The following is a 22,728-nucleotide window of genomic DNA, read 5'->3' as shown; positions in this document are numbered from 1 at the left end:
ATCTATTTTTCTCAAGTCATCTAACGTGACATCATCAGTACTGAACAGGCCTCCATGCATAACCTGTGTGGTAGTGAATAAAAGGTTGAAATAGAAAGAAATATAAGCTAACCAAGACTTTATTGTCAATGACATGTGCTAATGGTAACCAGTTAAAGACTTCAGTGAATAAATCAGCCATTTTACCATTGTATCTATTAGCAGAGAGAGAGACTCTATTCATTCATTTACAATTGCATTTACTGACTTTTTCTTTACTTCTCCTTCAAAACCATACATTTGATTCATTGTTATTGACTCATGATTGCCTAGAAAGATTAAATGGTTTACATGTACCAAACAAAAAGTAGCAAGATAGAAAATACAACACTTAATTGACATCTCAATACCAAATTGATATTCATTATGTTTATATATTATGTACACATATGGTTTACATACAGTATATTTCAAACTTCTTACCACGGGACATGTAAAAGTGATTAGGATATAAAACCTTAAAACCAAAGAGAGTTAAAATAACCTCCACAGAGAAGGATCCACGATCAACAAAATCTCCATTAAAAAGCTAAAAATACAATCACACACACACACGAGTTAAGGTAGTAACTTAATATTAATTGTACATGTACATGTACAGTACTTGGAAATTCTATAACACTACATCACTAAATTATTTATTATTATCATTATTATGATACATAAGGATTCTCCATTGAAGGTATGCCATTGAGTTCAAATATATTATAAAGATCATAATACTGTCCATGTATGTCACCACAAATTGTAAACTTATTTTTCTAGTAAAGAAAAAAAACAAAATTCGTAAGAAGCAGAAGCACAATAAAAGTGTGTAACTTACGTCGGGTATTGTAACATCAACAAGAGAGGGACAAGCTGAAAACACGTCCTTGGCCATGAGGATTATTTTATAAGCATACTTTGTATGAAGTAGCTTCTGGTTCTTAAACCACACTAAGAGATCCTTCATGAAATCAATCGTTATATCACTCTCAAGTTTAGGCCCATCATAACTATGGTCTACAGCTATATAATTATGATGAAAAAATTATTATCTTGCAAAATCTCAGGATTAGGTAAGTATAATCAGGGTTTCTCACAAAGCATGCTAAGTGAGCTAAACAGCATGAGCTTCATGAGCGTTGGTAACTTTAAAAACTCATAAAAAATCCAAATTTGATCAAAATCAGCTCAAACTTTCTACGCAACATAAAAACATGCATATACATCAGAAAAAATTTTTTAATGAAAAATTCTCTTGTTTTCAATTTTGGTAAAATTTGGCCTATAATGCTGTACTATAGTACAGGGACATTGGCTCAATTTCTGAACAACTTCAAAAATTCATAAAAATCTAAATTTGATCGGAATCAGCTCAAACTTTCTATGCAACATAAAAACATGTATATGCATTAAAAAATGTAAAAAAGGAAGAATTTGCTCCAAGCCCTTTTTGACAAAATATCTATTACTAAAGTACAAGGTAATTTGGCCTAATTTTTTTTAGCAACTTGACAATCCACTCTGCATAAGCAGAAAGTATAATTATCTTAATGTACTTCCGAATCCTAAATTTTGTGGCTTTAACAGTTATTGTAATGGGGTCACGCATGAATTTTGTTATGCATTTTTGGTAAAAATGTTATCATTTCACGTACACATTGTTGAGAGATCAAGAGTTAAGGAGACAGGCTTTTCACTCTCAACAGCAATAGCTCGAGCAAACCCTTGCTGATGAACAATCTTTGCACACTCTGTATACTTTATCTAATAATAACAAGAAAGAGAGAGAGGAGGGGAGAGAAAGAGAGAGAGAGAGAGAGAGAGAGAGAGAGAGACAGAGAGAGAGACAGAGACAGAGAGAGAGACAGAGACAGAGACAGAGAGAAGAGAAATACAAGTAGAGGAGAACAGTGAAAAAACAGGAAAATAAGAAGATGAGAGGTAAAAGACAGATTGTATCAAACATGTACCTGTGCATCACGATCTTTTGGTCGACTCTTCTTTACTGATTCAAAGTCTCTCAGTGCCAGCTTGAATTTACCCAGTGCCATATTAGCACTGGCTCTTCTGTAATATCCCTATATATGCATACATATGATGAAGATCATAATAAGGATTTATTAATAATGAATACAAATTATGTATACTTAAATATATTTCAGTGCTTTAAGTATCATGAATCTGAATCAATAACAAAAAATGAATTTTTGACTATAATTTAAAACATGTGGTACTGTAAATGTACATGTAAATACATTACATTAAACTACTAAAATTACAGTTAGCACTCCACATTTTACAATAGCTATAGTGCAAATGCATACTTTAATGTAAGTCTTGTCCAGTTCTAATGCTTTGCTGGCATCATTAAGTGCAAATCCATAATTCTCTAATTTCAAGTGAGCAAAGCTTCTGTTCCCATAATACACAGCCACTGATGGATTTATCTCAATAGCCTTTGTATAGCAATCGATGGCCTCAGCAAAATGTTTCTCTGTAACATAATAAGTATACATGTTATTCTTAAAAGAAATTTAATAATAGTAAGGCTGTGGCAAACTCCCATCGTCATTGTAATGTAACTATACATCACATCACATGTTAGTTATTCTATAAAAACTTCAATCCCAAAACACCCTGGCCGTACGTACTTATTTAAGCCACTCCTACATACATACAAAGCACCTTTAAACTTAATGTTGGCTATTTCTTTCCATTCATCAGCCTTGGTTGCTAGCTCTGGGTCTATATTTGCTGGACCAGATCCTTCACTAGTCGAGAGCTTCTGGACCTTCCCCACGACCTCCTCCTCCTTGCGTCCTACAAGGGAATCTCCATTTTCAGTTGCCATTTACACTTACACGTGGTTATCAAAAGAAGGAGGAGGAGCCAAAAGCAAGGCCACGCCTGTTAAATTAACTTCAATAGTGTAATTAGCCTATTCTGCATTGATTGTTGCAATAAGTTCAACCAAAAATCACAATAATAACAAAGAAATAAAACTACAGAGCTAGATCTATATTCAGCAAAACAATGTCAAAACAGTTCTTTAGCTCTTTCTTTGGCCAGAAGGTGTGGCTCCTACCAAAAAGGCGTGGCTCCTTAGCAAAAGGAGTGGCTGAGCAACCTCGTGTGAGGAAGAGGTTCTAGACAAATAGTAAGTAGTTTCTGATGGAAGGAGAGTCGCCTCCTTGTACACAGACTCCAGATAATTGGCTAGAGGTAAGTGTAGCGTACAGATACAAGTATTTGTGGTATTAATAATTAACAGGTCCTTTGATATGACAGTAAATTGTGTGTGTTGTTTATTTTAAGCTTTAGGGCCATTATAATACATTATTTGTTGTGTGTTCTAGGAGTTGGAGTTTTGGTTGGATGATCAGGAGAAGTGGCTGGCAGAGAATGAGTCAATAGACACTCAAACTGATTGGAAGACACTACTAGCATTATACAATACATTACAGGTATGATATGATCTACACTCTTTTTCACTTTCTCTCTCTCTCTTCATCTAATATCTATTCTCTTTTTCTCACAGTTTAAACTCAATATTCATAGTGTTATATTATACAAGTATTATGAATATTGTTATCTACATGTACTATGAAATGTAATGTAGTGACATTATGATTATTGTTTTATGAAATGCATGAATGAACAGCATAATATAAACTTAACCTACTTAGCCTACATGTATGTTCATTGATTGCAATTATTTTATGTATAATGTTTAGGATGTTTTTTTTATTTTCTACTCAATACTTATCAGAATTTTAAATTTGAAGGAAGGGGGTTATTATAATTATTTTGTTATACTAGTTGGTGTTCTTTAGCATAGCCATCTTTGGAAAGTTATGCCTATCTATTGTTTCTCGCCTTCACTAAACACTTTCACTAAATATACATTTTTTGATCAAAAGGAATTTTTTTGATATCATATGACCAGCTCTGAAGTAGTCCCCATCCAGTTAATGTAATGTGTGCCAACAACTGGACAGTGTAACTGTATTATCAATTTTAAAGGAGAGTTTCCTTAATGCCATTATATGCCACACATTATAGCAGCTGTCACTCTACTACTGTCATTCCTCTCAAGGGAGAGGATATAGAATCTTATGCTTTTATCTTCACGTGTGACCTGCTGCATGTATGTACATGTACATTGTAGTTTGTGATCAACATACAATGTATTTTAATATGTAACTTCAAGACTGCATAATGTACAAGCTACAGAGGAGAGTACCTTAACTGACGTACATGTTTATTCTTTTTTTATTTTCAATAGAGCTCCCTTAATACATTCCTATTACAGCAAGAGAACTGGTTGCAGCAGTTGACCGAGGATGAGAAAGGAAAGGCATTGACTGATAAATGGAAGGATATTGTTCCAGTCTTGCTCGTGCGCTACAAATCCCTGCTGCAGCAGATTTCTGACCTACAGAACAGTTCCATGACGTTTGGTAAGCTCCTCGTGTCTCAGGGGAAGAGCCTGTTAGAAGTAGCATCAGGAATATCACCAGGAGAGGAAACTGATGCTGTCAGAAACACCTGTGGATCAATGAAGGTATTATCATTATTATTATTATTTGGACTGTTTTAAAAATATTTAAACACTACAATATAAATTAATTGGGAGCATTGACTTATGATTGTCTTTAAAATGATCACTGGTGTTAATTGGCCCTCAAAATGTACACCTCCAATATTTGTTTATGTTATGTTTGAGTCAATTCTAATCAGCCCTTTCAAGGTATTTGCCAATATCACTATCATAGATCTGATCCTTTGTGAAATGCAATTTATTGTCATTGATCATTTGCTGCAGGAGGTGCTGTTAGGAATAAATAATCAAATGAAAACGCTAGAGGGAGTCCAGTCAGTAAACATGACATTATTAGTACCAGCAACTTATAACATGAGAAGAGAGGATGGAGAAATGGAAGAGATGCCTGTGCTAATGGAAGATGAGTATGAAGATGGTAATTAAGATACAATGTACATGTACATGTACATGTACATGAGTATTGTTAGTTTATTGCTACATGATGTACTGTACATGTACATGTAGATACTTAAGATTTCCCTAACTGTTGTGTTTACACAAACACTCATAGTGTCTTTTGCACAATGAACGTTGCCAAGTGTCATTTTTATTATAGCCACATGTTATTATTATTCTTATATTATTGTTGTTTCCTGTAACTCAATAGAACCTATTATTGGAAGTAATATGATTTCTTGTTTTATATTATTAGAGGAAGATGATGACTCCATTGATAGTTGCTATAGAAGCATTACTGACATCAAAGAGAAAGCCGGTCTCTTCTTATTGGAATGTCAGGAGCTCATCAGTCAATTAGAGACTGCAGTTAACTCACTCTCACGGTCCATATCACAGTGAGATTGTCATCATTATTAACTACCATTCATCAGGAATTTCTATTGTGATTTTAATTTTACCAGATTAGAATTTTGCAAAAACCTTATAATTACATGCCACAGTCATTGATACATGACACAATCTTATTTAGTAAAAGTTAAAGTACAACACATTTTTAAGCACAAAAATTTTCTATCACATAATTTTCCTGATTTACGGTATTAGTGAACTTTACAATGCACCAATTTTAATACCTAATCATGTCCATTTTTCTACTGTAGGTGTAATGATAGGTTTATGCAAGACTTAGAGGAAGTGGAGGCGTGGCTGAATCACGTGGAGCACTGGGTGTGGATGGAACCACTGAGAATGTTTGATAATCAGGGATCATTGACACGCGAGGTAATTTATGAATGAAAAATAAATTTGAAATGCATACATATACATGTACATTACTGTGATTGTAGTACTGAGTATTAATTTGACATTATGAGTGTACATATACATGTACATGTACACATAATGACTGATATTATTCATTTTTACATTGTTATAATGTGCACATATGTATCTATGCATCCTCTGTACATTATACAGAGCAGTATGTATTACACTGAAGAAGATGAGGATCATCCTGAACTATTAGTAGCTGATAATACGTCACCAGAAGAGGAGGAGGAGGAGGATGATATGGATGTATCACTAGAGAGTAAGTAACATGTACATGTACAGTACAAGTACTACTATAGAAGTAATGTTAAAGGTACACAATGTACATTCACTTATGACCACTTTCATTGCATTGTTTCTAATGAGCAATGGCAAAAACAATTTATGATCTTTAATCAACTTATATTCCTTTCATTCTTTCTTTCTTTCTTTCTCTCTCTGAAGATGATGAGGTTGATTATGATTCCCCTGGTCTCCCTCCTCCTATCCTTGATTTTGAAGATGATGAGATGATGATTGATGATGGGGAAGGAGGAAACGATGAACTTGATTCATTTGAACTCTCACCGGATCAAAAACCGGCAATCAAGAAAACCCAAGGAGGACGCAAAAGCTTAGAAGCTTCGTCAGAACTCTCTCCGTTGTCGCTAAAAGACTCTCCAATATCACTCAACTTCTCCCCACAGTCACCGCTACACTCACCACCAGCACCACTAGCACACACACAATCACTACCAGCACTCTCATCACACCCTCTACTGGGATCACCTAATGAAATACACTCACCATTATCACTAAGAGGACTCTCAACAGGAGTGATACACATACCAGGACATAGAGGAAAGAGGAAGCATAGAATGGAGGAAGAGGAAAGCCCTGATCCTCTAACTGATGAAGTGTTCACTCCCGACACACCTGAAGACAAGCAGATGGCCTTTCCCTCACTCGCTGGTAAAAAGTATCCACCAGTTTTTAGCGAAACGGAGCTAAGTAAAGATGACCATAGCGACCCAGAGGGTAGCTATGTTGGCAGTAGCTTAGGAGGAGGAGGAGAGGGAGAGAGTGGATCAGAGCTGACTGAGGACAATAGCTTAGAATGGATAAAAGGCATCAGGCTGTTTGAGTATAGATTGAGTTCAACTGATGAAGACGTACTTCAAGAAGGAGACAGGATACATTACTCTGATCTGATACAACAGCTCCAGGTAAATCAACTACAATCTACACGTACATGTATCTATTCCTTGGGAGAATCCCATGCTTCATTTCTATGTCTTTAATTTGGACATAATTATGAGTCTATTTGAGGGATCTCCTATAAGTTTATACACCTATTATCCTTAATACATGTACATGCATGTATAGCCCCTGGCTTCTACTTGTAATTGAATTTATTGAGAATGGCTTTAAATTATGTTTTGGACTTTTTAATTTATTTTTCACACAATGCTAACTTGATAATAATTACACAGTAACAAGAGTAATTGTCTACTCTTGAAGTCTGAATTGATAGTACATGTACATGTGCATTTTCTTTCACTTTCTTTCTCTCTCTTTTAATTCAGTCAATCAAGTCTTCCATTAGCGTACAGTCTCAAAAGAAAGACAATGTACTATCCAACAGTGATCAGTTGTTAGCTGCCGCTAGATCACCAGACGAAGCTCGTGAGATTCAGCTGAGACTGCAGAACATCAAGACCCACTGGGAGAACCTTCCCAAGCGCATTGAGAACAGACTAGTGGAGATGAAGTTTGAGAGAAAACAAACAGTAAGAGCTAGTCGTGTGCCTTAATTAATGCTTTCATTCTTTATGATTGATTATTAGGAATTATTGGAATGGTTGTTTGAGACGAAATCTGAATTGGATTCTTTACCAAAATGCCTTGTATTACCAGAGGAAATGGCACGATCACTTAAAGATTTCAAAGTATAAATATCATGATTAGTAATAGCACTTGAGGCATTATAAAGCATATACTATAAAGTTACCCTATAAGTGGTTTTTTGAGGGAATTATATTTTGCGAAATATAAAATTCCTATTTGTGGATTTTAATTTTTGTGAATTCTACATGTACCACATGTGCCTTGCAGGTACTTTATTAAATTGATTTTTCGCAATTTTATTTTTGCGAATCAGGAAGAAATTTGCAAAATTTGCAACCCTAAAAAAACCACTTACAGTGTATACAGTATCTTGTTATTTAAATTGTATGCAGCACTTATCTTAATATTGTACATGTAATTTTTTTATTAATTAAATTTCCGTTTTTTTCCCTCAGACTTATTTTGATGATACTGACCACATGAGCGTTGGTGAGAGCATTATGGAGTCAGTGAGAGGGACAGTGGAGGAACTCGTCAGCTGCTGCGAGGAAGAGGAGAGCAGGCTGCCTGAGACACTCACTAATTTTGAAGAAGCTTTTGATATTGTCAATGAAAAAGTAAATATTAGAATTACACGTACATATACATGTAATAGTAAATTTTGTATGGATTGAATTGAATTAATTTTGAAATATTATTATTTTTTAATAAATTGTATATGCACATGTGTGTAAAATAATTAAATAAATCTTATTCTTTTCAAGGTTGCTGCCTCTAGAGAGTTGCTGGAAGAAGGTGTTAAGTTGTGGGAGGAGCTTGATAGTGCAGCCACGCCTCTCAATGAATGGATAGAGATGAGTGAGGTCTATGTAAAGGAGCGTGAGGTGTATGGTCATTCTCTTGATGAGGCCAAAGAATTCAAGAAAACACTAACAGTACAATCACACATACATTGTACATACATGTACATGGACACACAATCCTAGCTACATGTATAGCGTAACCAGGGTTTCCCATAGGGTTTTGATATAGTGCTCATGGAGCTTCTTGTCAGTCGCTTTTCAAGTTGCTCAAAATTGTGTCAAAGACCCTGTATTATTATAGTACAGGGTATTTTGACAAAAATCACATGGAAAAAAATTTCCATTTTTTGTAATTTTTCCTGATACATATGCATGTTTTTATGTTGCGTAGCAAGTTTGAGTTGATTCCAATCAAAATTGGATTTTTTTAATGAATTTTAAAAATTTGCTCAAAAATCTGGCCAAACACAATTTTGCATGGTTTTATGTTTTTAAATGGACAAATATATGTACTTTAACGTTATAAAAAATACACGCTATTGTACGTTAGACTTATGTACATGTACTGTAACACACGGTAATCGGTATGCCCTTAATTTCCCTTTTCTTGATTCCTTTCTCTTTTCCAATCTTCTCTCTCTCTCTCTCTCTCTCCTCTCAGACCTACAGAGACTCACTTCATGAGAAATACCAGTCATTGACTGAACTGGTCACTATTGGCAATGTAATTGTTGATAAGGTCATAGTGGGGAGTCCAGCCTATAGATATCTTGATACTGTTGTTAGAGGGACCACACAAAGATGGAAGGACCTAGTGCTACTACTGAATACTGTGGATCAAGAGCTGAGTAATGTTCTCATTAAATGGCAGGTACATATACATGTAATACTGTATACATGTACACCTGTAGATAATACATAAAATTGGAGAGAATACAGTACATGTAGATACATATACATTTACATGTGGTCCATGTAGATTTGATAATTTTTATTTTTAGGAATACAATGAGTTGTATGCAGCCTCACGTGATTTCATTCATCATGTGCAGCAGATAGCTGGCATTGAAGTGCTGGGAGTGTCAGAAGGTGACACACAGTTACTACCAAAATTCATAGTAAGTACAGTATATATATATATACTGGTTTATTTTTGTGGTGAAATATTTTTGCAATTTTTTGCGTTTTTTGCAAAATCCTACATCTCCATTGCTACGTGGTGCAGCCTTCAAGCTATTTGCGAAAATTAATTCCACGAAATCTTAGAAATGCACGATTCAAGAAAATTTTCCACCGCAAAAATTAACTCATATACAGTATATCTGCCACCATCTTTCATCGATAGCCAATAAATCAGGGGCACTAGCTGTTGCATGTGTATTAGTAATGCATTAGCGTTACTAAGTAGGATTCACCCCCAAACAAAATGGCTGCCACGACTTTTGCAGCCTTGCTATACCAGGAAAACGAGCTCCTATGCTTACCAGACTTCTTAGAGGACCTTATCTTGACCAGAGGACTCCATTGGTACCACTAGCATGGCTCTAGACCTTGTCTAAGAGGAAATCCAAAAATTGGTGAACCAGCCGTTTTGTTCAGCCATATACTACAGTATTTCTTGTTAATAGTTGTTGTACATGTACACATGTAATTCTTTTATTTTATTTATCTGTTGTTTTATTTTCTCAGCAATTGGAAAATGAGATCAACTCATTTAAACCGAAAGTACTTCACCTTCAAGCCGTCAAGAAAGAGCTGGGATCCAATGATAAAGTTGGCAAGAAAGAAAGCATAGAAGAGGAAATGACTCAACTTGAATGTGACTGGTCGCTAATAGGGAACGTCACTAAAGGCTCGCTTGAGAACTTGTGGATGGAGCATGAGGAGTGGCTCCGAGAGCAATTGGAGATAATGAGAGACTACATGAGGGAAGGTGACGGTTTATGGGATGTCAAAGTTGAGTTCATTAATGGGTACCCATTGAAGAGACTCCTTGAATCGTCATCTAAAGAACTGCTCCAACAAGTTAAAGTACTCACCACTGATCACGAGGTAATGATGCTCTACTCTAGTATTTAAAGTTCATAGTGTTACAATGCAATGAACTAATGATTGTATCTGTGGCTTAAAGATTTCATTTGAAACCTGCAGTCTCTTATTACACACGTGTACATGTACAATGTACATGCAGGGCTTCATTGAGGGGGGGGCGGAAGGGGGTGCTCACCGCCCCTTAGGGGACACTTGCCCCCCCCCTTGATTGACTTATTAACATGAAAAATTTCATCACCACAGCAGTAAATTGTATAAGTGTTGTGAACACGCATTGTGCATGCACAATAGAAAATATTAGTGACCCCCCCTTTTTTGAAGTATTTTTAACCTTGCCCCCCTTGTATAAAATCCTAGATGAAGGCCTGACATGTAGTTTTCTTATTCCACTCTTAGTTGTTAGTTTTGTATTCAACACACAATGTAGCCGGCACATGTGCATGTGAATATGGCTATGTCTTATCCCCTGTTACATATCATGTTATTCTTCTTAATTGTTCTCTCCTTATTCATCACTGGTAGGATAAGTTGTATGATTTGGATGAGAGCATGTGTATGGTCCAGTCATTGGTGGAGTCCAGGTTCAAAGAGATCACTGCTTCTGGTGGCTCCATTCACTCTCATGATGTCAACAAGGAGATACTGGCTGTGGTCAAGAGGTGGGAGAACCTTCAGGTGATGTGTGGCTCAGTCAGTCCAGTATTTCAGGTAATGCTCTATTCATTTATTATTCAGTGTACATGTATACATACTGGTAGTGCCTTCTGTAAGCAATTTCCACTTTTTAATATACGCTTATGTACATGTACATGTAGATCTACATGCATGTACATACATTTACATGTTTGTAGTCAGTAAATTTACTCTGGATACTTTTGATTAATTACTGTCAATACACTTGATTCTCTCCTTCTCTCTCTCCATTAGTTGATAACAGCTCAGTTAGAGCTAGTACAAGGTCTACAGTCAATGAGGCAATCAATACAAGAACTCGGAGCTGTCTCTGGCTACCGCCTTCATATAGAACACAAAGTTGAAGAAGCTGTGGTCAGTTGTATAGAGCTTTGTAATGTATTTCTTGCTAGTATTTTGCTATTATAAATTATATACGCATGTAATGCATTTGCATTTTTATTTGATAGGTGTGTTTTTCCCAGTCAAGGTTTGATACCCTTCGTCAGGCTGGCTATGATTTAGACACTATATATCGAGAGATTTACGCTGGAATCGACAAACAAGCCCTTGGGCCCTCGCTGAGATTGCCTAGCAACCAGGAGATCCTCCACACCCACCAGGGCCTCAATACTGAGATTGCTAATCTTGTTACCAGCAGTAAAGGAGTGATGGCTCACTTTCTGCTGCTGCTTGACTGGTGGAAGGAATACGAGAGATTTTCAAAGGTAAAAAATGGAGTAATTCATAGTATGACTATGCCCCATGATGATATTACCATGTATCATAGAGAATTCTCCATTTTTAGTTCTTTTTATAACCTGTTCACCAGTTAAATTTTATGTTACGTCCTCCATTGAAAAGAAATTGCATTCATTATGTATTTATATTTATCGGACTATATGTATAATGTATGCAAATGTACATATACATGTACATGTATGTAATGTGTGTGTGTGTTTGTAGGTGTACTGGGATTGGTCTGCTGTTACTGAGCCACAGTTGTGTGAACTGAGGGAGAGGACAGACGCTGCATCACTTGATGATACTCCTCAAGACTTATTCAGAATAGCACAAGTAATCAGTAATCATTATACCGTATAACGCTTTAATTTGGCGGAGTTTTATTTTGGTGATTGGCAGTTTGCAAGCAGAATCGCCAATATTAAAACTGCCAATCATTAAAACTGCCAATCATTAATGCGCATGCTCAGTAATGCACGTGTACACAAGAATCGCCAAATTAAAAACCTCTAATTACAATTTTACAGCAAAATCGCCAAAATAAAGTGCTATGCTGTATGACATGTATATTGTATGTGCAAGGTGTGCTGTACATGATGAATGCTTTGAAAATAATGTATGTTAGCTGTATTCTAGCTGTACCATTAGATACTGGTGTTGTACTATGTGTTGAAATGAAGTTAATGTGACTGTTTTTTCATTCACAACAATGCTATCATGATTTAATAAATTACTAGCTTTTTGTATTGTTATAATTGTTAGGATTTATCTCAAGAGTTTTCTGAGAAAGAATCACTCGTCAGTTCAACGTGTACGACACTACAAAACATCATTCATGATTTCAATGACAAGGGAACTCCTTCAGAGCCTCTCGTTAGAGAACTCAAGGAATTACGTTCAAACTGGGAGGGACTCTCTACCCAGTGCAAGGAGCTTTACAGTCAGTTGGAAGAGGAGTCCAACAAGCTGAACGAGTACTTGACAAAACTAAGCTCTTTCTCCGAGCGACTCAACGCTGCTTATACTGAACTTTATGATGAATGCTGCACTGCAATATCTCCCAATGCTACCCCAGACACTCTTAACAGACAGAAAATGAAATTAGAGGTAGTGTACTGTATATAGTACATCATTGTATAGTTAGTTGATTTTTGGGTTAAATTTTCTTTCATTAATTCAAAAAAGGTAGCAATGATTTATTCTTTATTTTTATTTGTGCGGAAGCTTGAATCACAAAAAATAACCCACTATATAATCATTTGTTATTTTATCTGTACTTCTCATTAGTTGGTTGTGTGTGTTTGTAGAAATTTAATAATCTCATGAAAGAAATGTCAGAGGAATTTACCGAGTTACGTAGTTTAGGAGAGAAGTGGGGCCTGAGACACATTCCAACTGAATGGGTTGAAGAATTCAGAGAAACATCACCAGGTAAAGGTGTATGCATAAAGCTAGTGATCAATATGCATGTACAGTACATAATCAGCATGAATAGAATCTTGATACAATCATTACAATGTACATACAATATATAATGTACATGTATATTTATATTCTGTTCCCTTAAGCTCTTAGTGATGATGATGAGTCCAGTCATTGCAGTGTTGGTAGGCAGCTAGCTACATCTGAGGGGAGACTCAACGCTATGAAGAAGATGCTTCAAGTAAATACAATATTCACACTAACTGTACTGCACTGGTTGATCTTCCTTTCTCTCTCACTCTCCCTTGCTTTTTAGGATAGAGCTCTTGATTTAGAGTTATGTGAAGGAAGTACAGCTGGTCTTATGTCTTCAGCCAATGAGTTATTAAATTGGGTGGAGGAGTCTCTGGGGCTTAGTTTTCTTAATGAAGCTCCTCCAGGAGAATTTGAAAGACTTTTGGAGAATAAAGAGAATCTTGAGGTAGCTATAGAAGGAGTAGGGTGGTTGCTTCACTTGCTTGAATGAGACCAGTAGGATAAAGCGATAGTGCATGAATCAGTGGGAGATATTGTATGCGACTAGTAATGGCCAGTAGTTACTGAAATCTAATGTAGTCAGTTATGCACTTTCTATTAGAATTGAGGGGGCAGTTATTATTATTATTATCATTATCATACTTACAAATAATAATTAAGATGAGGAAGGGGCAGCCCTTACATGCTTGTGGTTTCCTGGAAAAATGGAGGACACTTTATCCTCTTCTCTCTTCCTTTCCTCTAGTCCCTAAGAGAAGAGTTCCAGTCTCGAAGACACTTACTGACTAAACTCCATCAGATAGCTGCCACTTCTAAAGGATCGCTCTCTGAAGTAAACCTGAAGAAGGTTGAAGCACTCATGGCTCAGCTTGACAATGCTTGGGCTAAAATGGAGGAGTCTGTCTCTACAGTGACACACAGTAAGTGAAACAGCAGCGAGCATAACTTGTAAACTATAGCTATAACTTGTAAACCATAGCTATAGCTTGTAAACCATAGCTATAGCTTGTAAACCATAGCTATAACTTGTAAACCATAGCTATAACTTGTAAACCATAGCTATAGCTTGTAAACCATAGCTATAGCTTGTAAATCATAGCTATACCTGGTCTTGTACATGTAGAAGCATGTTCTGCTGTAAACCTGTAATGTGATAATTACTGTCACCTGAACCTTCATTTAGCAGGCACAGTTAGGCTTTGTCCCTATTATTTTTACCAAAAGATAGCATCAATAGTTTTATTATGCATTCTTTATCTCTCCTCATTGCTCAGGCACAGAGGAAGTGTTGGCAATGGTTGAGAAGTTTCGTGGAAAGTGTGGAGAGTATGAGGAGTGGTTGAACAAGACGGATGGTGCATATAAAGACTGTGGATCAATAGGAGCCGATCTTGAAAGAATGGAGCAACAAGAAATAATACTTGAGGTATCAGCTACATGTACATGTACATGCATTGTGTATTAGCTTCTGTGTTCTGATTGTCAATTTATTCATTTTACATGTACATGTATATATGTGTGTAAAATTGAGCACATTTTTGATCAAAAACCTCTTCATTGTGTATTTGCCTCATGATGCATACACATTTAATCTCTCTTTGTGTGCTAATCATGTGTCATTGTCTCTTGTACAACAGGAGCTCAGTAATGATATCAGGGAACACAAGAAACTCAACGAGGATCTTAAATTAGAAGCAGCTGGCATCATGGAGGTGGCTCAGGAGGGAACCTGCCAGGGACTGGATATGCAAGTACAAGGACTCGAGGACCGATACCAAGAACTAGCTGACCTGGTCGCTGAAGCTAGTGAACTTTGTGAACAAGGAAAGAAGGACATGCAGGACTTTGCCACAAAAGAGGAAGTATTTAATAAAATGTTTGAGAAGGTCACTCGAGAGTATAATGAATTGGTTGAGAAACCTAAGAGACCTTTAGGAAACACTCAAGAAACTCTTGACGAGCATGCTGTAAGTAACTTAGAACTTATTCAGCCAGTAGCATCAAGTATTTTACATTTATTAAATTAGGATGATGTACATTAGTAATTATTTAGCAGACAACTTAATTATACTTGTAGTATTTAGGCATATTTTATTTAATTAGGATCATTGTGTTGAAGTTGAGAACCAGTCCGAGCCGTTTGACAGGATGTACCAGTTAGGTCATTTCATTGTCAAAACCTACATACCGTGTGAAGCATTTGACGAACGTCTTCAAGAGATGTTTAACCAGTGGGAGGAGTTTGTGAATTCTTTAAGTGAGTCAAAGAATTCAGAATACTACACTTCCTAGTTCTAATTCTTATATAAGCATGTACATGTACATCTTCACACGTGTACTGTAAAGCTATTCATTTTATTGACCTTACCTTAAATCCTACATTGATCACCCCCATCAAAATTATGAAAATTAAAACTTAAAGTTTGATTTCACTAAATTTTGACAAAAGCGGGAGGAAAAGATAATGCTAGCATTAAGCTAGCTACTTGTTGTATATGTCATTCATATAGTGATCATGGACCATGGATTTAATATGACGACTTTAACTTATTATTTTATTTAGATGAGCGCTGGTTGCAGATCAAAGGCCTCCAAGGCTATTGGACTGATTTCGAGAAGCAGGTAGGGGAGTTCCTTAACTGGGTCACTGAAGAGGCTAAGACTTTCTCTCTGGAAGTGACGTCAACTGACGGAGAGAAAGGAGTCTCCGATCACATGCTCTCATGCAAGGTAACGTATAGTTCATCTGACCAGCTGACATTATTCTATACTTAGAAACTTCACGGGACTCTTAATGAGAAGATGGCTTCCGTGGATGAGATATCTGAATTAGCCGATATATTGAAACCTGATGATGGGGAGAAACCTAACGGAACTAAAGACGTTGAATCAAGGTACATGAATGAGTATTGTAGATGTACATGTAACACGTATGTACATAGCATGGGGATATTGTTCATGCATTGCTTTTATACATATGTACATGTACGTGTATATTCTTTTCACTTGATTGCATGTTTTTAAATTAATTTCCTTCCTTTCTCCCTCTCAGACTCAATGACGTTCAGACCCACTGGGCATCAATATGTCAGCTGTTGGACGAGACACTAGAGCAGTTATCATCAGTATACAGTAAAGTGTGTCTGATAGAGGACATGACACAGAAAGAGATGGAGTGGCTGGATATAGTCTGTGAAGCAGCAGCTGATAAGGCTCCTACTCGTGGAGTCATTGATGCACTTAAAGAAGAAATAGATAGACACAAGGTACAGCTAGTCATGATGGGGGGCCTGTGTTTAATGGGCAGCCCATACCACCATTGAAGCACATGTACTGTACATGTAATACTAATTAGTGTAAATCTATTTATTATTCATTTCCCATCTCATCTAAAGGCTGGTTTACAATATGATGTTAGGCCAGCAGCGTATTGCCACTTTTTAATCAAAAGTGTGGGCGATTTGACCTAATATTAGCACTTGCTTAAATTTACACTAGAATAGAACCAAATCCTATTCCAGTGTCAATGTAATGTTAATATTGTAAATCAGTTTAGTATCCTTGAGAGCTTCATTTTATGAGCACTCTTAATGCATGTACATGTATACATGTATATTCTCTGTGTGTGTGTGTGTGTGTGTAATTATTACAAAGAGTTTTCTCTTGTTATTAATTCTTATTAGGTCTATATTGATGAGATAGAGGAGCACCGCCCTTTTGTTGAGGTTGTCATGGCAACAGAGGGGTTTATGCTGGAGCACAGTCGTAGGTCAGAGCACGAGGGAATCAGCCAACGAGTGAGGAACGTAACCGAACGATTTGAGAACTTGGAAGGATCTGAGAGAGTAAGAATAAATATAATTTTTTAGTAGTACATGTACATGTACATGTAGTAGTGAGTACATGTAATAGTAGAATTGTTATTAGCATTATTATTAATTATTATCATTATTATTTATATTATAACAATTATAATAATATTATTTTATTATTTGCTATTTTAGGTTTATGTCGAGAAGTTAGAATTATCAATCCCTTTGTGGGAGGAGTTTCACAAACACAGAGAGGAGCTCTCAGTCTGGGTACAAGAAGCTGAAGGAGTTTATAATTCTGATAAACTCAAACCGGGCAATGCCATCATCACTGAACGTAACTTGAGAAATGCTGAGGTAATCAGAGTATGGATGTACCATTGTACATGTACAATAGAAGACAGTGATAGTTTATCAACAATAGTATTGGGTTCACATAATGTCTCTATTGTTATTATTGTTAGTGCATGTACAGTACATGTACATGTAAGAGAAGTGTCCTTATTCATTGATACATGTGTATTTTTAATAATGTCCCCAGGAACTGAATGCCAACATCAATCAGCACAAACCTGCTGTACAGGTCCTCAGTGACATAACAAGGCAGCTCTCTGAGCTCTGTGTTGCTGATGATTGTAGTTTCATAACGGAGAGAACCAACCAGATAACAGTACACGTGGAGACACTGGGTGACAGCACTGAAGCAAGGAGACAGATGCTGGACACTAGACTGCAGAGCTGGCAGGTCTTTCCTGTTGAGGAGGCAAAGACTGTCCAGGAGTTCCTGGATGTTATAGCACAAGAGATAGACGATGAGGGGGAGGAGGAGGAGGAGGAGGAACTGACTGGAGAGGAACTTCTGGAAAAACTTAAAAGACTTGAAGTGAGTGTTGGATTGATGATTGGACACATAAGACACTGCAGTGTTGTAGTTACATGTAATGTTATGTTGTTATTGACTTAGTGTTGTATTATGTTGAAATATTATAGGCTATTTTGTCCATGTTCTGTTAGATATCATTGTGCTTAAGCTATATTATAGAGAAGTTCAAGCTGATTCTAACCACTAATTTTTTAGTTATAATCATTTCATTTTATGATTCATGAACCTTCAAAATTTGGTTTAAATTTAAATTTTTGTTTTCCTGTAAAGCACTCCTCCTCCTCCTCATTCTCTCACTGTGTTAGTGTATATCCAGTGACAATAGAGAGGAGTGCTAGATTATGCTGCTTGTCCATCAACTGGTTAGTCTTTATGACTAATACAGATAAAATACAAGCATACATTAACAAGCAATTCAATGAAAAGTTATTCTCTGTTTCCAGTGCATTATTGAATGTACATATACATTATGCATACTTTATGGTACCCACCATTGTTCCTGTTACTCTTACAGGAATTACAAGATGAGCAAGAAGCTAAGGCTGATAATGTCTCTGTCATTGATAAGTCTGCAGAGAGTAAAGAGATACAAGAGGCTCTTGCCAAGAACCCTGACATATCAAGGGAAAGGAACAACTTAATGCAAGGTACACCATACAATATGAGGGTTTCACACGGGGTTTCGATATAGTGCATGCTCAGCTTGGCTCAAAAAATTACATGTACATGTACTACAGTCAAACTTCTCTAAGACGGACACCTATGGGCCAGCCATCACTGTCCTTTATACGGAGGTGTCCTTAAATCGGAGGTTATCCTATGCTAATCAGACCAGAAAATCCACCATTTTCTTGATGCATGTTAATTAGAAAGTCCGTTGCGTGGCTGTGTCCGTCCGTTGGAGGTTAATTTGTACACGTGTAGATGTGTGGGGACAATAAATCTCGTCCATTATACAGAATAGAGAGGTTCCGCTATACAGAGGTTCTTTTATACACTACCCAATGGCCTTATGGCTGGGACAAGAGCAACTGTACGTTATAGAGAGGTGTCCGCTAATTGGGGGTTCGTTTTAGAGAGGTTTGACTGTATATAGCACAGGTACAATGTATTTAGAGAATTTTTTGATGCATAATACATGTACTGTACATGTACTTATGTTGTTTAGAGAAATTTCATTGATCAAATTTAGTTTTTTAATGAATTTTTAAAGCTATGAGTTGCTCCACATTAAAGCATGTTTTTACAATGGACATGTAGCTCACTTAGCATGCTTTATGGGAAATTCTGAAGCTAGTGTAGTATACCATATAGCTGGAAAGTTTTGTGGCAAAAAAACTTTCATGGTTTGGTTTGGTGGCTTCCATCATATTTGTGGTTCTTATTTTTGTCGATCATCAGTAAAGCACCCACACCTCTCATTAACCTGCAAATAATTCATGGTTTCTAATTTCATGGTGTCATTCCAAACCATGAAAACTACGAAAGTTTTTGACCACAAAACTTTCTGGCTGCCGTATAGAAGGAAATTTTGGAGGTAGTTAAACTTGGTGAATTTGGTGTTTTGATAGCCATTCGCCAAAATAAAAATCTGCCATTTTGGGCCAATATGCACTTGTTTAATGGCACATGGCCACAAATTCACCAAATTAAAATTCGCCAATCACCAAAATTTAGCAATTCGCCAAAATTTAGTCCCTCCAAAATTTCCTTCTGTACGGTATATGGTGTACAAATAAAAAAACGGACTGCATGTACACCTTTTATATTTTTTGTTAATTTGTGTTCTTTATTTTGCTCCCTTTCTCTCTCCAGGTTGGAGCAGTGCATCAGTGAGGTTAAGTGATAAGCTGGTGATGATGAGACTAAGGGCAGACCTCACACTTGGCTTTGAGAAGCATAGTAGAGCATGTCACACCACACTGGAGTCATATGAGACTCACCTCTCTCTCCCTCTCCCTCCCTCCCCATTACTGGTCAGACTTCATAATGAATGGAGACAAGAAGAGGTAAGGTGGTAGGGCCGGCTAGTGTGTGTTTCACGTGTAGATCTCACTTTAGCACGAAATGAAGGATGAGTCTGGTAAGGCTCTAAATGACTTGGTGGGGTTTTGCGATGGTTACAAAGATGATCCTAGGATACAAGTAAGGTGTTCATGTGTAGTACATGTATCGGGTTTTAATGAGATTTTGGTCAAAAACCTTGTACTTTTGTAAGATTTTAGAGTAAATTTAAGGATTCATAAAAATATTTTAAAATCCAGTTTTTATCGCAAAAGTTCAAAGTTGCTACATATCATAAGACCATGTATATGTATCAGAATATACATATAATAATTAAAATGCTAGTCTACTTAATGCATATGCATTGTGTACGTTATAATGTACATGTACATGTATTTTACTCTTATTAGGTTTCAAGAAAGCTACTTGAGAAAGTAGACTCCATTAGACAGAGACACACAGCTGCTAAAGAGAGGCACACAAGGAGAGTCAATGAGATGGATCAAAGACTAAAGGACTGGGGAGTATACGAACCTTTACTGAAACACTTCTCTGAGTGGGTGGTCCTTACAAAGGCTGAACTCTCTGCTTTGAGTCATTTCCCTAATTTCCTCACAGAGTTTATTTCTCTTATAGGACGTTATGAGGTGAGGCATTTGTACATTATAGCAAACTAGTATTAAGTTTCAACTTAGTCCCCAAATTTTTTTATGCAAAAAATCAACCCATTAACATTGATTTGTATAACATGATCAAAAATTAGAAAATTAAAATATGTGATACTGTGAATATCTTGTGTCATGTATTATATATGCATTCATACATATATTTGATTTTTACTTTTCACTTTTAGAGGGTGAAAAGTGAGGTAGAGAAAAAAGATGGAGACTATAAATGTTTGAATGACAATTTTGAGACTCATTTATTTTTACCAAGAGTTAAAAGAAAAGTAGAAGAAAAGGAGAAGGAGGAAGAAGATGAACTTAATTTTGAAGAGGAAAGAATAGAGAATGGAGAAGAACCTGAAGAGAGAGAAGGAGCAGAAAATGAAGGAGAAGATGAAATAGAAGAGGAGGTTGAAGTGGATCAAGAGCTTGCCGAACTACGAAATATTTTTCTTGAGTCACGGAGACACTGGGAGTCACTAGCAGGCAGGCTGGCTTCATTCCCTGAGGAAATGGAGCCATGGAAGAGATTATTTGATACCTTTAATGAACTAGCTGATGTTAGTGAAGATCTGAACAAAAGATTGACTGATGAAAGGGAAGGACTAAGAGTCTTGTATGATCAAGAAGCCAATCCAAGGCCTGTAGCTGAAAGGTGCAAAGTAAGCTTTACATGTCTCTTTTTTTACATACATCAGGGTTCTATCCAGTGGGGGGGTGGGGGGGAAGCTTCTCCCCCAAACTCTCCATCTTCCTCCCCAAACAAAAATTCCTAGATAGAACCCTGTACATGTAAATGTGGATATTTCAAGTTTGGATTTGTATTATTTTTAGTACCTCTATTTTTGTAAAATTGTAATCGGTTAAATTGAATCTTGAAAATTTTAAGATATCAAACTCATTTTTTCATAGCAAATCAGTAAAGATCAGGAATTAAGACACAGACATCTTGATGGTCTAGAGCAGTTGTTGGAGGAGCTTGTTACACCTGAAGTGTCTGATGAATACGAATCAGCTAAAGAGTTCAAAGAACAGTGTCAAGATTTGAGGGGTTTGTGGGACAAACTCAATAATGAAACAAATAATCTCATCGATGATTCCCAGAGAAAGGTACAGATACCTAATTGACACATTTACTGATAGGATGTATGTTCATATGTTTTTATGCTGTGCCAAAAGTTTAGGCTGATTTTGATTGGAAATTTATTTGCTTTGAGCATTAGCTTTTTTTTTTATTTTAAAATTCGCCTAATAGCGCTGTACTAATATACAGTAATAGTCTATGATGGTCTTGCTGCCCAAAAATGGCCATTAGAAATTTGCTGTACTTCTTAGTCATGTCCTTATGCTATTCCCTTTTTATCCAGTGGAAAGTTTGATATTAGTGTTTTTATCTTTTAATTTATAGGCAGATGAATGGGAAGAAAAGGCTGTCAATGCCATGAATGAATTAAAGGTCAAAGAAGAGGAGGTTCTTGAACTTGAGCAAAAGATAGAAATGAAGGATGATGAGATTGCTCGGCTTAAAAGGAATAAGAACAATAGACAGGAAGGACCTTCCAAGCGATGGTTGTGTACATGCACATGCTTTGTCATAATCTTCATGATCTTGGCTTGTCTCATCGTTGTGGCAGTAGTACTTATTTATGCTTTAAGTGAAACCACACTATATCATTTCTTCAATCATTTGGGACATATTCAAGAGCCAGGAGATGATGAGGATTGGCCACCCTTGTAACTCCCCATAGTTTTATACAGGTTTAGGTGTGTCTTCAATAATATTATTATTCATCACTTTGTTATTTTTTTACACTTTCATTTATCCACTATTCAAATGACTAGTTTCTTATTATTATTATGACTTTCTGCACTTGCTTAAATTTTTCTGCCCATTTAATCATGAATGACTCAAGTTATTTAAGCCACGTGTATCCGCATGGTCGTTTGACCACAC

General features: G+C 36.4%; 2 protein-coding genes across 2 annotated transcripts; one reads left to right on the top strand and one right to left on the bottom strand.

Moving 5' to 3' along the window:
* On the bottom strand, positions 1-2,904 carry LOC100633905 (serine/threonine-protein phosphatase 5-like; the record flags this gene model as incomplete). Its single annotated transcript, XM_020001134.1, has 10 exons — positions 2,710-2,904; positions 2,349-2,518; positions 1,995-2,102; positions 1,680-1,788; positions 863-1,047; positions 702-800; positions 463-568; positions 248-308; positions 113-194; positions 1-63 (listed from the first exon to the last, which is right to left on the bottom strand). Coding segments are annotated over exons 1-10 (1,149 nt in total), but the record flags the coding sequence as incomplete, so codon positions are not given.
* Positions 2,905-3,011: 107 nt separating this feature from the next.
* Positions 3,012-22,678, top strand: LOC100633777 (dystonin-like). The gene is made up of 40 exons (XM_020001137.1): positions 3,012-3,246; positions 3,381-3,488; positions 4,310-4,588; positions 4,850-5,003; positions 5,280-5,421; positions 5,686-5,806; positions 6,002-6,113; positions 6,299-7,059; positions 7,420-7,623; positions 7,681-7,782; positions 8,137-8,298; positions 8,446-8,616; positions 9,146-9,355; positions 9,486-9,602; positions 10,174-10,536; positions 11,059-11,244; positions 11,464-11,583; positions 11,679-11,936; positions 12,175-12,285; positions 12,715-13,059; positions 13,260-13,383; positions 13,521-13,615; positions 13,691-13,855; positions 14,156-14,330; positions 14,685-14,836; positions 15,048-15,377; positions 15,514-15,667; positions 15,974-16,140; positions 16,186-16,304; positions 16,463-16,676; positions 17,094-17,255; positions 17,415-17,579; positions 17,764-18,105; positions 18,620-18,752; positions 19,921-20,114; positions 20,167-20,250; positions 20,520-20,756; positions 20,963-21,436; positions 21,687-21,884; positions 22,183-22,678. The coding sequence occupies exons 1-40, from the start codon at positions 3,196-3,198 to the stop codon at positions 22,510-22,512; spliced, it is 8,091 nt and encodes a 2,696-aa protein (XP_019856696.1). The 5' UTR covers positions 3,012-3,195; the 3' UTR covers positions 22,513-22,678.
* The last annotated feature ends 50 nt before the right edge of the window (positions 22,679-22,728 follow it).

Source organism: Amphimedon queenslandica, unplaced genomic scaffold (assembly GCF_000090795.2).
Source record: "Amphimedon queenslandica unplaced genomic scaffold, v1.1 AMPQUscaffold_13109, whole genome shotgun sequence".
Classification (NCBI taxonomy): domain Eukaryota; kingdom Metazoa; phylum Porifera; class Demospongiae; order Haplosclerida; family Niphatidae; genus Amphimedon; species Amphimedon queenslandica.
Note: the sequence above shows the minus strand (reverse complement) of the source record. Positions and strands in the feature narration are given on the sequence as shown.

Excerpts from the sequence above, each read along its gene's own strand:
- LOC100633777 (XM_020001137.1), top strand. The coding sequence starts at position 3,196 with ATGGAAGGAGAGTCGCCTCCTTGTACACAGACTCCAGATAATTGGCTA. Across the intron at positions 7,783-8,136 it reads GATCACTTAAAGATTTCAAA|ACTTATTTTGATGATACTGA; the intron begins GTATAAATATCA and ends TTTTTCCCTCAG. Across the intron at positions 11,937-12,174 it reads AATACGAGAGATTTTCAAAG|GTGTACTGGGATTGGTCTGC; the intron begins GTAAAAAATGGA and ends GTGTGTTTGTAG.